Raw genomic sequence first — 14,710 nt, 5'->3', positions numbered from 1 at the left:
CCTGTAATGAAATTCTAATTGGCAGATTTTTTTCCTCTACTTAACTCTCTTCACTGGGCTTTAGCATTGATCTCTCCACTGTAAATTAACCTACTGACCAAGGACATCTAGAAAGTGCTATTTGCATTCCAAATACTTGTGGGCAAAAGTCACTGAAACCTATAATTTTCTATGCCGCCATACAATACACGGAGGTGGATGGAACCAGTTTCAAAGGGTTTTTGCAGCCAGATGAAGTAAATTTGCAGAAAGGCTTGTGAACAGATTTCAGCCTGGGACACTTGTATTGTCTTTAATCTACCAACCTAGGAATGGGTTTATACCAGAAATTCTTAGTGATGGCTTCTCAGCAGGCAGCAGCAGTGGCTGCCACACCCCTACCTCGCTGTGCCTCTGGAGTGGACTGTTATGTCCAAGTTCTGGCCTCTGAAGAAACGTGATACATAAGGATGAAGCCTAACCAGCCTGCTCCCCGGGGAATGCTCAGAGGAGAATGAATGAACTTTCCCCAGCCCTGAGCCAGAAAGCTGTGGCTGTTAGAAGTTAAAAAGAAAGCAAAGAGGAAAGCAACAGTGTCTTCATTTTGCTATAAACCACAGTCACCTTTCCCTATAAGCATCGTCCAGTTTTTCTGGAGGGGCACAGTTTAACTGCCACTGGTGCAGAGGTGCCAACTCAACAGAGAGCACTTCCTGCGGGTCTGGGTGGCAGTTGAGTGCAGCGAGCTGTGGCCTGCCCACTGATCCAGGAGCAGGCTGCCAGGGGGCCACCATCCTGACGGAGGCCTGGCAATGGGGGCACAGGACTGAGGCTCCTGGATTAAGGGGTGATGTTGATTTCCTTTTCTCAGAGCCAGGCTAGGGCGAGGCAAGAGGGGTGTCTAGGGCACAAGATTTAAGGAGGTTTTCACTCTCAGTGTCATGCAAGTGGCTCTTTCACCTTAGTCCTAGCCCTGCACAGGGCCACCAGCAGAGGTAGGAGTTCTCAAAGGTCAGTAGTTCTCAAAATGTGATCTCCAGACCAGCAGCACCACCTGGGAACTTGTTAGATATGCAAATTCTCAGCCCCATCCCAGACCCACAGAAGAGGTGGGGCCCAGCAACCTGTGTCCTAACATACCCACCAGGTAATTTTGATGCAGCTAAAGCACTGTGCTAGAGAATAATGCTCTCCAAAGCCAGTCATGTGGTCCAGGTCAGGCCACTGCTCAAAATGCTTCAAACACAACTAGAACAGGGAAAGGGGTAAGGTGGTGAGATGAAAGAGACTCCCCTAAGGCAATCAGCAAAACATAAATGTGAGGTTTAGCACTGAGGTCCCATCACAGAATTAGGGCACCATTTCTGCAGGACGAGAAGAAAACTAACCTCACCCAACTTCCCCAGCTCACCAAGGTGTCTACTGCGGACCAGAGAGGCTGTTGACCTGCAGAGGGCACGCAGTTGGTGGGAGACAATCATCAGCTGTGCCCCCTTTCTCCCTTCCATGGGGGGAGGGGGCGGGCAAAATCACAGAGCTTCTACCCACAGGCCAGGTAAACAAAGGCCTCCATCTCTTCATTGGCCATCCATGCAGCACAGCTGAGAGTTGGAAAGATGATCCATGACTCACACATTTCCTCCTGAGAGTACTTAACTCCAAGATGATAACATTGCCCATGCGAAAGAGCCAACCAGCAAAAAAGGAAAGTTCACCTTGGGCCCCTGTGCACTGACCCCCTTACCTTCCTCGTTTAAAATCCATGGCAGGAACTCGAACACCGAGTCAAAGTCGCAGGTGCTATCTTCGAACGCGCAGGATCCCGCGGGCAGGTTCAGGGCACCGGCAAGCTGCAGGGCTGCTGGCACAAAGCGGGTTTCAGTTCAGGCTCGGTCTCAGGAACGTTTACACCAACTCATGGCACCCCGGGGAACCACCTGGTGATAGAAGGGGTGCGGGAGGGGACGGGAGAGGGAGGCAGTATTGCCGCCCCCGCCCAGGGCGCTTGCACTGCGCGACCCGTGCGCGGTCGCTGGGCTCAGGGAGGGAGATTAGCGGCTGTGGAGATGGATCCGTAGGCGCCCTCGGATGGCCCAGCCTAGGACCGCGAGCCCGACTACCAGGGCTGCGGGATTGGGAGAGGGTCACGAGAGCGCCCCTCGGAGGAACCCCCCCACCCCGGATCCAGGCCTTACCTTGCACCGCCAGCAGGACGCCCCCGAACAACATGGTCGGGGAGGAAGACTAGACAGGGGTGCGAGCCGCCAGCCCGCTGGGACAGGCTGCTCCGGGTGGAAGGAGTGTGGGAAGCGGGGGCGCCTGGAATCGGGGGAGGGAGAAGTCGGAGGCGAAGCGTGCGCTTGGAGCTGCCCAACTTTGCAAAGCGGCCCCGGGAGCAGAGCGGAAAGCCGAAGGTGCCTGAACTGTGAGCGCCGCTCGGTGCGCTCGCGTCGTAAGTGAAGCCGGCCGGCCGCACAGCTGGTCCTGGGCGAGGATGGGGCTGGGCAGGGAGGAGACAACTGCACACTTTTGAAAAGCCAGCCAGAACTGGCTGGGAGAGGAGAGGTCGGGATGCAGTGCCACGGCTCAGATTTTTAAAGCTTGGGACCAGACCCCTGGCAGATACTGGAGAGGGCAGGCCTCCCGGGAGCCCCTCGGCTGAGCTGGGACTGGAGGCGCCCCGCCCCACCCCGCCCATCCTAGTGGGAACCAGCTTATTTCTGGGGACAGCCTCCCTCTATCTGGAATGCCAGTCCTGCGGGGCTCGCCCTAATTTTAACCTTTTCTCCCCAGAATGGAAGAGGGTGGAATTCTCTTAGGAAAACCTAGAGGAAATTTTGGGAAGTGTTGGGTGGAATAAGCTTTACATCTAAGAGTTTCAGCGTTTATGGCCCGTTAACGCTAACCTTGGAACACCGCCCCCCCCCCCCCCCCCCCCCCCGCCTTTATTTAGCAGTGGAATGTTTGGCATCTCTGGTGCTCAGCATTCCCTCTGTCCGGTGAAATGGGGGCATTCCTCCTCTCCAAAGAGCCATGATAAATTAGTAGAAGGTTTCTAAATTGGGATGGGGGTAGTGATGTCAGGGAGGGGGTTATGGTGAAGTACCCATTGGCTACAAATTTGCTTTGAGCACTAAGTGGGTCTTTAAAAATAGTCTCCTCCAGTAAAGAAAGTGGTGATAGGGGTGGGGGTTCTTCTTAATGCTCTTTATTATATTGGGCAGGCAATGTTATGCCTAGGGCAATGATTCTCAAATTTTAGGGTACATCAGAAGCCCACGATCAGAGCTTCTGATTCAGTAGTTCTGGTCTGTGGTCCAAGATTCTGCACATTCCTAACAAGTTTCCAGGTGCTGATGCTGCTAGTCTAGGACCACATTTTGAGGACCACTGGCCTAACAAACTCTTGTTCAACCATCAAAGCCCTGCTCACATGCCTTCACTTGGTTTCCAGACTCTGTGTTTTCCTTGTCTTTCATTCTTCTCCTTGCTGTTTCTTTTTCTTTCTCTGACCCCCGGATACTAGGGTGCCTCCAAGTTCTATCCTTTCAGCTCCTGTTTCCCTTTCTCCTCACTTCCTCAGTGATTTCATCCAGTCTCATAGTTTGAAACACCAACTAAAACCTGATATCTCCCAAATATATTTCTAGTCCAGATGGCCCACTGCCTCCAGACTCTTCTGTCTCACTGCCACCTCAGCATTTTCACTTGGATGCTTAAGAGCTATCTCATACTTAACAGGTCCCAGCATGAACACCTCATATTCCTTCCCAAACCTGTCTCTCCCCTGCATCTTCCTCATCTCAGTTAAAGGAACCTCTCCCTTCCAGTTGCTCAGGACAAAATACTTAGAGTTATCCTTGACTCTTCTTCGTCTCAGGACATTACCAAATTCTGTCAGTTCAGGATTCAAAACACAGCAGGTACTGACCATGCTCCAAGCCCACATGACTGCCCTGATCCCAGTCGCCACTGCTGTTTGCTGGGGATGCTGCAGTAGTTTCCGAAAGGTGGTCTCCTTGCTGCTTCTGCCTTGCACACCTCCATTCCATTCTTAACACAGCTGTCAGGGCATCCTTTTGACAGAGAAGTCGGACTATGTCACTCCTTGGTTCCAGACTCCTAACAACTCCATCAATCATTTAGCAGAATCCAGACTCTTCACAATGGCCTACCAGGTCCTACAAAACCTATCCCCACCCACTTATATCTCTGACCTATTCTGCCCTGCTTACTTCCCTCCAGCTACATGGACCTCCTGGCTGGTCCTCAGACACAGTCTAGCTGTCCTCTCAGAACTTCGCACTGGCTGTTCTCTCTGTTTGAAATGCTCTTGCCGGGAGAGCCACAGGACTCATGCTGGCACTACCTCTAGGTCTTGACTCAGATGTCATCTTCATGATGAGAAAACTTGAAAGCCTTCTAATAAGAAGAAAGCTCATGGATCCTTTTAAAATAAGTTTAGACAAGGTTTCAGGAGTTTTGTGTAGGCAGTGGCTCAAATGATCTAAAATTTGTTTAGTGTGTGTGTTTATATGCTTTGCCTCAGGGAGTAGCTAATAATAATAAAAACATTTATCATGTTTACTATTATAAACATTTTAGATAGATAATCTCATTTAACTTTCTCAAAGACTCTGTGGGGTATGCATCATTATTATCCCCATTTCATAGACGGGGAAACCGAAGTGCAGAGTTCAGTGACAGCACGTGGTTGAGACAAGATTCAAACTCAGATTGGCTTTATTCCAAAAGCCTATTTTCTCAACTCCTACAGTAGCCTATCTCCTTTGTCTTTCTTTTTTGATTTCTTGCTGGCAGATGGTGCTAAATATCTGATGAATTTCATCAAATTACTTAATTAAAAATTTAAAGATGGATATGAATCCAGTTGAAACTTCAAAACACTATTTTCAACCAAACAAATTTTCAGCAACTATCAAACCGGTTCTCCTTTTCCCAGGTACCTATGGAGTATTTCAAAGCTTTAGGGTTGCCTTAGATTCATTTGCATGTTCCAGGTGTTAGGAAAATGAAAAACTTCAAAGCCCTAAACAGATCTCCAAAAATTTAAAAATACGATTTAATATTTAAAGGTGACATCGTTTATTGCCACCTATGGGAAACTGGATCATTACACGTAAGTGCAGAACTAGTTGGAGTAAAATTTCTATTTCACATATAATTGCATGATCCCAAGAACAGATGACCGTTCCACATTGGCACAGACTGGGGACTCTGGGGAGCAGACTCTGACTTGGAGTTTAGTGCACAGAATGTTCACTAGGGGGCACCCTTGGGATCAGCTCCTGTGGAAGGGAGTGGGAAGAAGCAGGATTGGGTCCAGGGAGAAGTGACAATGCAATCAGGTCCCTTGAAGCCCCTTCTGACCCCACAGGAAACTCTGGAGTTTAAATGGCCCACTTAACTTGCCCCATGTTAGGTTAAAATGGCCTGGCTCTTTGTACAGCTGCCTCCATCTGTCACTGGATGTGGCCCACACTGGGACAGTGAGCTCCAATGAGGCGGCTCTCTACACGGAGGCCAACCCAAAGGGGCGAACAGCTGAAGGCTGTTTGATGACAACACTCCCAGCAGCTGGGACAAGTTCTTTCCTGAAGACATTTTACAGGGAAGGGAAAGGATATTGTATGTGGAGAGGGCCAAGGAAGGAATCTGGAAAATCTAGAAATGATGTGTGTCAACACACTTCCTTTCGTCACTAATCACAAAGCTACGTGGCCGTTCACTGCCCCATCATTTGGGAAAACAGCATGAGGCCCCAAGGTAAGAACTACCTGGGCCCCTCTCCGTAAGATGTAGCTTAATTGAATAATCAAATAATGCACATAAAGTTCTGATTTTAGAAAGCACTCAATAAACATTAGGTAAAAAAAATAAATAAATAAAAAATTAAAAAAATAAACATTAGGTAGTGTAGTGGGTTGAATGGTAGCCCCCCCAAAAAGATATGTTTATATCCCAGAACTTGTGGGTGTGACCTTATTTGGAAAGAGGGCTATGCAGATGTAATTAAATTAGGGATCTTGAGATGAGTTCATCCTGGATTATGGGGTGGGTCCTAAATTAATGGCAAGTGTCCTTATAAGAGAGAGAAGAGAAGTAACAGGCAATGTAAAGAGGGAGGCTGAGATTGGAGTGATGCAGCCCCAAGGCAAAGAATGAAGCTGGAAGAGGCAAAGAACAAATTCTCTGCTAGAGCCCTGGAGCAGTGTAGCCCTGCAGACACCTGGATTTCAGACTTCTGGCCTCCACTGTGAGAGAATAACATCCTGTTGTTTTAAAGCACCCAGTCTGTGGTAGTGTGTTGGAGCAGCCGTAGGAAACTAATACAGAGTGTTATACATCAAGCGAGCACATGCCTGGCACTCTATGTGTGTTATCTCATTTAATCCATGCAACATTCCTATCAGGTGAAGACCACTGTTATCTTCACTTACAGACAAGGAAACGGGACCAGAAGGGTCATTTAACTTGTTCAAGGTCACATGTCCAGCCAGTGTGAAGCTGGAATTTGATGGCATACGCTGCAGTGCCCCTAAAATCTTCCTCTTTGCAAAGACCTGTCTCTCCTCACACGGGCCGCCTACACCACAGGCAGGCAAAGCAACCTGCTGTCTCTGTGGGCACGAGGCTCGCCTCTCACAGAACCTGGCACATCCTACTGCTCGTCGCTGTTTTGTCTCTGTCTCTGGATCTTTGTAGGTCTCTGTCTGGGCTCGCCTCTACCTCTCATGCCCACTCTACCCTCAGTGTTTTGCTACCTTGCTTTCACATTGTCTCTCTCTCCGCACATACACACGAACATGTACACCATCAGGTCGAAAATGAGCTGGTAAAATAATTCCAGGCTCTGTGGCTTGTCCTGCCAGTGACCTTCGTCGCATTCCAGCAGGAGGTGTCTGGGGGCTCTGCCCCGAGGCTGGCTGGCATTGTCCCTTGCTTCCTGCCCAGCACCAGCTGCCTCTCACCCCTGAGGAGCAGTCACATGCCTGCTGTGGGTCAGAATCATCCCCTGTGAGGGAACAAGGCCCAAGGTTAACCAGTTATTACAAATCTCCTTTTATTACAAAATATATACCCAACTGTTTAAATTGCTGCACTCAAATGACCTGAACTGGGAAAGTAGATATTTCTTTCAGAGTGAGCATTTAAAAGGAAATAGATATTGAATAGATACTTTCTCTCCATCATTAATCTCTTCTTCATCAGCTTACTCCGAATCCTAGCTTGGTGTCAGACATCCTTCATTATGATTTGAATGAAACCTTTTAATTTTTTTTTTTTTTTTGGTCAAAGTTCTCTAGGCTGACTCATCACAGTGATGATACCACCTTTTGTTGAGTGTTTATGATGTGCCAGGTGGTTTCATGCTCAATTTATGGAGGAAGAAACTACAGCCAAAGCATTGAAGCGATTCACCCAAGGGTAGGGGGGGCTGGACGTAAACCCAGATCTAGCTACCAGCAAAGCCATCTTGATCTCTCTAATCTTCCAACACAGGGGAGGTGTGAGCAGACAGTTTGAAATGTCCTGTTCCCGGATCCCTCACCTCCTTCCTCCACCCTAGGCTGGGCTGAGGCTAGAGAGGCTAATTTCTCTCTGTCCCAGTGAAGTGTCGATACCCGGAGTCCTGCTGGAAAAGCCCTTTGTAATCAGAGGCCCTACCGCTCCATCCCACGTCCCTCCCACACTAATACCTGTGCGCCCACTTCCCTTTCTCAGACTGCATCCTCTTATCCCTCTCACGTGTTCGCACGTGCTCCTTTTTGTTAAGAATCAGAACGCCTTCCTCCCCTTCCCTAGTTGGTAAAGTCCTTATCATGGGTTGAATCATCTCCTCACACCCACGTTGATCTGTTCAAGTCCTAGCCCCCAGCACCTCAGAATGTGACCTTATTTGGGAATAGGGTCATTGCAGATGTAATTAGTTAAGATGAGGCCACATTGGAGTAGTGTGGGCCCTAATCCAATATGATTGTTGTCCTTATAAAAGGGGAAAATTGGACACAGTCACACACAAGGAGAACACCATGTGAATGAAGACAACGGCAGAGATCAGGGCGATGCTTCTACAAGCCAAGGTAAGAGAAACACTGCCAGCAACCAACAAACTAAAGCTAAGTGACAGGCCTGGAACTGATTCTCTCTCACAGCCCTTAGAAGGAACCAACCCTGCTGACACTTTGATCTTGGATTTCTGGGCACCAGAACTGAAATTTCTGTTGTTTAAGCCACCCAGTTTGTGGTACTTTGTATGCAACCCTAGGAAACTCATGCACTCCTATTCATTTCTCAAGACCCAGTTCAAATGTCCCCTTCTCCATGCCTTTTCTTCACTGTCCCCCCACCCCAAAGCTGCAGTGTGTGTTGCGCTGTATCGCAATGACTTTATTTATGTCTCTGTTCTGCAATGGAGGCTGAGATTTCAAGGGCAGAGAACACATCTGCTTTATCTTTGTGTCTGCTCCTGTGCCATGTCTGTGCACAGCTGATTGTAGGCGCTCAATAAATGCTTGTTGAAGGAAAGGCTAAGGACCGGCATAGCTCACTGGCCCACACAGCCCAGAGGCCTGCCTAAGCTTCATCCCTGTGGTTGGAAGAAAAAGAGCTAAATGTAAACTGTAGGTCATCCTTGGGGATGTTTATAGAAATGAATGAGCTACACAAATGTGCAGTGTGAACAGGGAGTCAGAGCAGGCTTTCTGGTGTCAGAGCAACACAGCTGGGACTGGGGAGAGGGGAGCGGGGAAGGCTCTCCGAAGCCTACTTTCATGAGAGGCAGAGGAAGCTCCAGGGAGAGGGCTCGGCCCCTGGAAGGAGGCACCAAGCCTTGGCTGTTGCAGGGAAATAGAGATGATGCAACAGCCTGCATCCTGCCTCCTGGGTTGTCCCAGCCCCACCCTGTGGACTCTTGTCTGGGTCCAGGAGGAAGGCTAGGCTGTTGGGAAAGCCAGGAAGCTCTCTTCTCTACAAAACACTGGGCCACAAAGAGCTCTAGACCCCCGTGGCCATATTAAGATAAGAGCAGGTGAGCAGTGTCACAATGCACTTCGTCACAGACCTCCAGCCCTTTAGCATTTCAGGGTTCAGGGCAGCGAGAATGGGTACAGGTTAGTTGGTGAGGGTGTATGTGCTCCCTTGGGACATTCCTCCCAGTCCTGGGAGTTGAGGCTCTATGTCACCTGTTGGGGCTAAGAGGGAGCTGAAGGACATTGGAATTTGATTTATTACAGTTAATGGTGGCTCCAGAAACTAGTGAGGCCCGTGGGCAAGTTGGGCTAAACGCAGGTGGTATGCTTTCTCCTCAAGTTTTGTCTGAGTGCTGTGGCATGGGGAAAAAAGAGGAAGAAAAAGCATTCTGTAGCCAAAAATATTTCCAAAAAGAGGAGTGAAATCCCAGCTTAGCCTCTGACGTTATTAATGTGTTAGATTGGGGATCTACACATTACGTGATTTGTTCTAAACTGAATAGGGGGGACTTCCCTGGTGGTCCAGTGGCTAAGACTGGGCTCCCAATGCAGGGGGCCTGGGTTCAATCCCTGGTTAGGCAACTAGATCCCACATGCCACAACTAAAAAAGACCCCGCATGTGGCAACGAAGACCCCATGTGCCGCAATTAAGACCCAGTGCAGCCAAATAAATAAATATTTTTAAAAACAAACAAACAAACAAACTGAAGAGGGACAAGATGATATTCACAACCAGTAAGTCCTGAGCACTGAGACGCAGAATGGACACCAACTGGGAAGGTGACAGACAGCGAATATCAGCTCTGAACAGGCATATGAGGTGTGTGCATGCATGCACGAGTGCATGCCGTGCAAAGACACATTATCCATGAGAAGCCAATTCACACCATTACTACTAATCTGGAAGACTGAAATGCAAAGGGCTGAAACACTGGGGATTTAAAGGCCCAAGTAATTGGTGATAATGAAGAAATTCTACCACCAGATATTGCAAGATGCTTCAATGAGCTAATCCAGTGCATCATGATTCCGGATGCACAATAGAACCATCTGGGGAGTTGCTTCTTTTAATACAAAGTTTGGGCTCCACCGACCAATTAAATCATAATTTCTGAGATAGGACCAAAGCATTGCTATTTCTTTAAAGCTCTCCAAGGTGATTCTATTGAGCCAGGGTTAAGAAGGCACTGACTTAATCTTTTCATCATCAGCAAAATTAAATAATTTTAGTGTTAACAGGGGGGAAAAAGCTGTTTTAAAAGAATAAGAAAGTGTTGTATCAGAGCAGGGAACATGATTTTGTCATTGAGACTGTGGACTCTGGAGCCAAACCACTAAGGTTCAACTTGTCTTCTGTCACTTACTACCTGTGAACCTACAGTACATCATTTGGTCTCTCTGTGCCTCAGTTTCCTCTTCTGTAAGATGAAAATAATAATAGTACCTATCTCACTGGGTGGTTGTGAATACGAGTTGAGTTTATATTGTTAGAATACTTAAAAGAGTACCTGGCACTCTGTAAGCACCATATAAATATTTACTATTAATTTTCTACCCACCTAAGTTTTTCACGGGTCTAGGCTTGTAGTTGAAACTGAAGATGTAGTCTAGTCATCAAAATAGCCTTTCACATAGTGTCCTGCCTTTGGAGGTCGAGTACAGGGGGTACAGAAACTAGAAATACAAATTGGACTATTGGTAAACTGTAGCTTTGATGTTCTATCAGAAGAGAAGAAAAATGTAAAGTATTGAGTGAATTCCATTATAATTACCAACAACTAGAACATTAAAAATAGTAATGAAGAAAATAGTTTTAGTCTAGGGAGGGAAGAATATACAATGGAGAAAAGACAGTCTCTTCAACAAGTGGGTCTGGGAAAACCGGATAGCTACATGTAAAAGAATGAGATTAGAACATTTCCTCACACCATATACAAAAATAAACTCAAAATGGATTAAATTCCTAAATGTTAAGACCTGAAACCATAAAACTCATAGAAGACAACATAGGCAGAACACTCTTTGACATAAATCATAGCAATCTTTTTATGGATCTGTCTCCTATGGTAAAAGAAATAAGATCAGAAATAAACAAACATGCAAGAGGGAGGAGATATGAGGATATATGTATATGTATAGCTGATTCACTTTGTTATAAAGCAGAAACTAACACACCATTGTAAAGCAATTATATTCCAACAAAGATGTTAAAAAAAATAAAATAAAATAAACAAATAGGACTAATTAAACTTAAAAGCTTTTGACAGCAAGGGAAACCATCAACAAGATGAAAAGACAACCTACAGAATGGGAGAAAATATTTGCAAATAATATGATCGACATGGGGTTAATATCCAAAAAATATAAACAGCTCATACAACTCAATATTAAAAAAACAAACAACCCAGTCAAAATACGGGCAAAAGGGAGAACGAGATGTGACTATGGAGGCAGAGATAGGAGTGATGTGGCCATAAGCCAAGGAATGCCCTCAGCCACCAGAAACTGGAAGAGGCAAAGAATGGATTCTTTCCTAGTCCCTCAGAAGGGAGTTTTGGTCCTATGTTACTAGTTTTGGACTTCTAGCCTCTAGAACTGTGGAAGAATAAATTTCTGTTGTTTTAAGCAAAAAAACTCAAAATGGGCAAAAGACCTGAAGAGACATTTTTCCAAAGAAGATATACAGATGGCTAACAGGCACATGAAAAGATGCTTAACATTGCTAATTATTAGAGAAATGCAAATAAAAACACGAATGAGATATCACACCTGTCAGAATGGCTATCATCAAAAAGTATAAAAATAACAAATTGTTGGAGAAGATGTAGAGAAAAGGGAATCTTGTATACTGTTGGTAGGAATGTAAATTCATGCAGCCACTATGGAAAACAGTATGGAGGTGCCTCAAAAAACTAAAAATAGAACTACCATATGATCCAGCAATGCCACTCCTGGGTACATATCTGGAAAAAAATTAAAACACTAATTTGAAAAGATACATGTACCCTAATGTTCATAACAGGACAACTTACAATAGCCAAGATAAGGAAGCAACCCAAAGGCCCATCAACAGAAGAATAGATAAAGAAGATGTGGTAAGATATATATATATATTTATATAAATGGACTATTACTCATCCATTAAAAAAATGAAATTTTTTTATGGATGGAGATAGAGAATATTATGCTTAGTGAAATAAGTCAAAGACAAATACTGTATGATATCACTTATATGTAGAATCTAAAAAAATGATACAAATGAATGTATATGTAAAACAGAAACAGACTCACAGATATAGAAAACCAGCTGGTGGTTACCAACGGGGATGGGGAAGGGGGAGGAGCAAATTAGGGGTATGGAATTAAGAGATACAAACTACTATGTATAAAATAGATAAGAAAGAAGGATATATTATATAGCACAGGGAATTATAGCCATTATGTTGTAATAACCTTTAATGGCGTATCATCTGTAAAAATACTGAATCACTATGCTGTACCTGAAACTAATATAATATTTAAAATCAACTATATACTTAAATTTAAAACAAAGAAGATAGTTTTAGGATTAAAATAGAAATCTTTATTTGACAATACTTGAGGTGGAGCAAACAAAATGGAATGGAATATATCAAGAGGCATCTTACAGGACTGTGTTTCTAGAGGCTAAAGGAAGGTATCTTGGGCCCTGGTTATAACATAGCCTGAGGGGCAAGTCTGTCTGTGTCCAGTAAATGTGTCTTCCAAGAAAAAGAAACAGAGAGAAACTTTTAAGTGAGACATATTGTTTCTGAATTGCTGGAGCCCCCATAACTCCTCCCAAAGTGAAAAGGTGGTTTTTTTCATGACCCATTTGACAACTTTATATGCACATTTTAAACTTATTTTGTTATGAGGAGGTTTTATTTATTCACTCACCCAGGTTCAAATTAGACTTCTGGATATCTAACTCATTGGATGCAGAATTTCTCTCATGGTGGTGGGGAATGGGGATGTTCCGTGGGAAAACTGATTCCCTCACCTCTAGGCTTGGCAGAGAACTGGGGAAACTGATTCCCTCACCTCTAGGCTTCATTCCAGAACCAGGCAGTGGACTGGGGTGGCTTCCTTCACTCTAGCTTTGGAAATGCTTTATAGTGGGGGCTGCCTTCTGTCTCTTTGCTAAGTTTCCATACTGGGCCAAAGACATCCCCACATTCTTCCAGAAGATGTGGTACATATATACAATGGAATACTACTCAGTCATTAAAAAAAGAATGAAATAATGCCATTTGCAGCAACATGGATGGACCTAGAGATTATCATACTAAGTGAAATAAGTCAGAAAGAGATAGATAAATACCATATGGTATCACTCATATGTGGAATCTAAAATATGGCACAAATGAACTTATCTACAAAACAGAAACAGACTCATAGACATAGAGAACAGACTTGTGGTTGCCAAGCAGGGGAGAGGGAGAGGGATGGACTGAGTTTGGGGATAGCAGATGCAAACTATTATATTTAGAATGGATAAATGACAAGGTCCTAATGTATAGCACAGGGAACTATATCCAATCTCCTGGGATAAACCATAATGGCAAAAATATTTTAAAAGACTTATATATGTGTATAACTGAGTCACTTTGCTGTACAGCAGAAATTAGCACATTGTAAATCAACGATACTTCAATAAAAAAATAAATAATAAAAAACAAAGACATCCCCACATTCTTCCAGAAGGGAATAACTTCCCCATAGGTGGCATCCACCTGGATCTCCACCAGGCCCCCAAGTCTATTGACTCTTGCAGTCCATGCTTTCCTTCAAGCTTTAGTTTCCTGATTTTTGAAATATATCCTTTAGTAACCTTTTTCAGCAAAGATCTAGAGAGGTCTATTCTCCAAACCTTTGAAAACATCTGTCATAAAAAATAGTTCAGTTGGATGTAGGCTTCTAGATTAAAGTTCTGGGTAAAGATGGTGGATTGAACATACTCATCCAAATTTTGCTTCTCCAGAAACCACATAAAAACCACAATGAGTAGATAGATATTATTTACAAATGTATGAACATTTAAGAATATGGAAAATGGGAGAGGAGACAACAACAAGGTTTTAGAAGCTAGAAAGAAGATGGAAAAATAAAAACTGACTAAGCAGATCAAAGGAAGTCAGATTTGAAGCTGGCTTGGTTAATTTTGCAACACCATCAACAGTCCAGGAGATGGTGACACCAGGTAACATTAGAAATGGGCATGAAGAGGGTGGCTTAAAATAAGGAGGGTTAGAAAGCCATTTGGGAAGCACTACCTTCCTCGATCCCCTCCATACCCCATGCTATGGATGACTTGTCCTCCCCACCTCTATTAGTCAGTTCTCCAGAGAAACAGAACCAAAAGTATATGTACATATACAGAAAGAGATTTATTATGAGAGATTGACTCATGCAATTATGGAAGCTGAGAAGTCCCATGATCTGCTGTCTGCAAGCTGGAGGCCCCAGAGAGCCAGTGGTAGAGTTCCAGTCCAAACCTAAACCTGAGAACCAGGGGAGCCAAAGGATCCACCTGGTCCAAGTCCAAAGGCCTAAGAACCAGGATACGGATGTCCAAGAGCAGGAGAAGATGGATGTCCCAGCTCAAGCAAAGAGTAAATTCACCCTTTCTCTACATTTTCTTCTCATTCAGGCCCTCAGCAGATTGGATGATGCCCACCTGCATTGGTGAGGGTGATCTTTTTCACTCAGTCCACCA

At 44.9% G+C, this 14,710-nt stretch overlaps 1 protein-coding gene across 1 annotated transcript in view; it reads right to left on the bottom strand.

The window, feature by feature from the left end:
- MAMDC2 (MAM domain containing 2) overlaps nt 1-2,208 on the bottom strand; it is a 166,926-nt gene extending 164,718 nt beyond the window's left edge. The window contains exons 1-2 of the mRNA XM_065878979.1: nt 2,175-2,208; nt 1,724-1,837 (exon numbers count right to left, since the gene is read on the bottom strand). Coding sequence (XP_065735051.1) covers nt 1,724-1,837; nt 2,175-2,208 — 148 coding nt within the window. The remainder of the gene's footprint in view (nt 1-1,723; nt 1,838-2,174) is intronic.
- Between the last annotated feature and the right edge of the window lie 12,502 nt (nt 2,209-14,710).

The sequence above is a fragment of the Phocoena phocoena genome, chromosome 6 (assembly GCF_963924675.1).
Source record: "Phocoena phocoena chromosome 6, mPhoPho1.1, whole genome shotgun sequence".
NCBI lineage: Eukaryota > Metazoa > Chordata > Mammalia > Artiodactyla > Phocoenidae > Phocoena > Phocoena phocoena.
The sequence above is the reverse complement of the archived record's forward strand: the minus strand, read 5'-3'. Positions and strand labels throughout refer to the sequence as shown.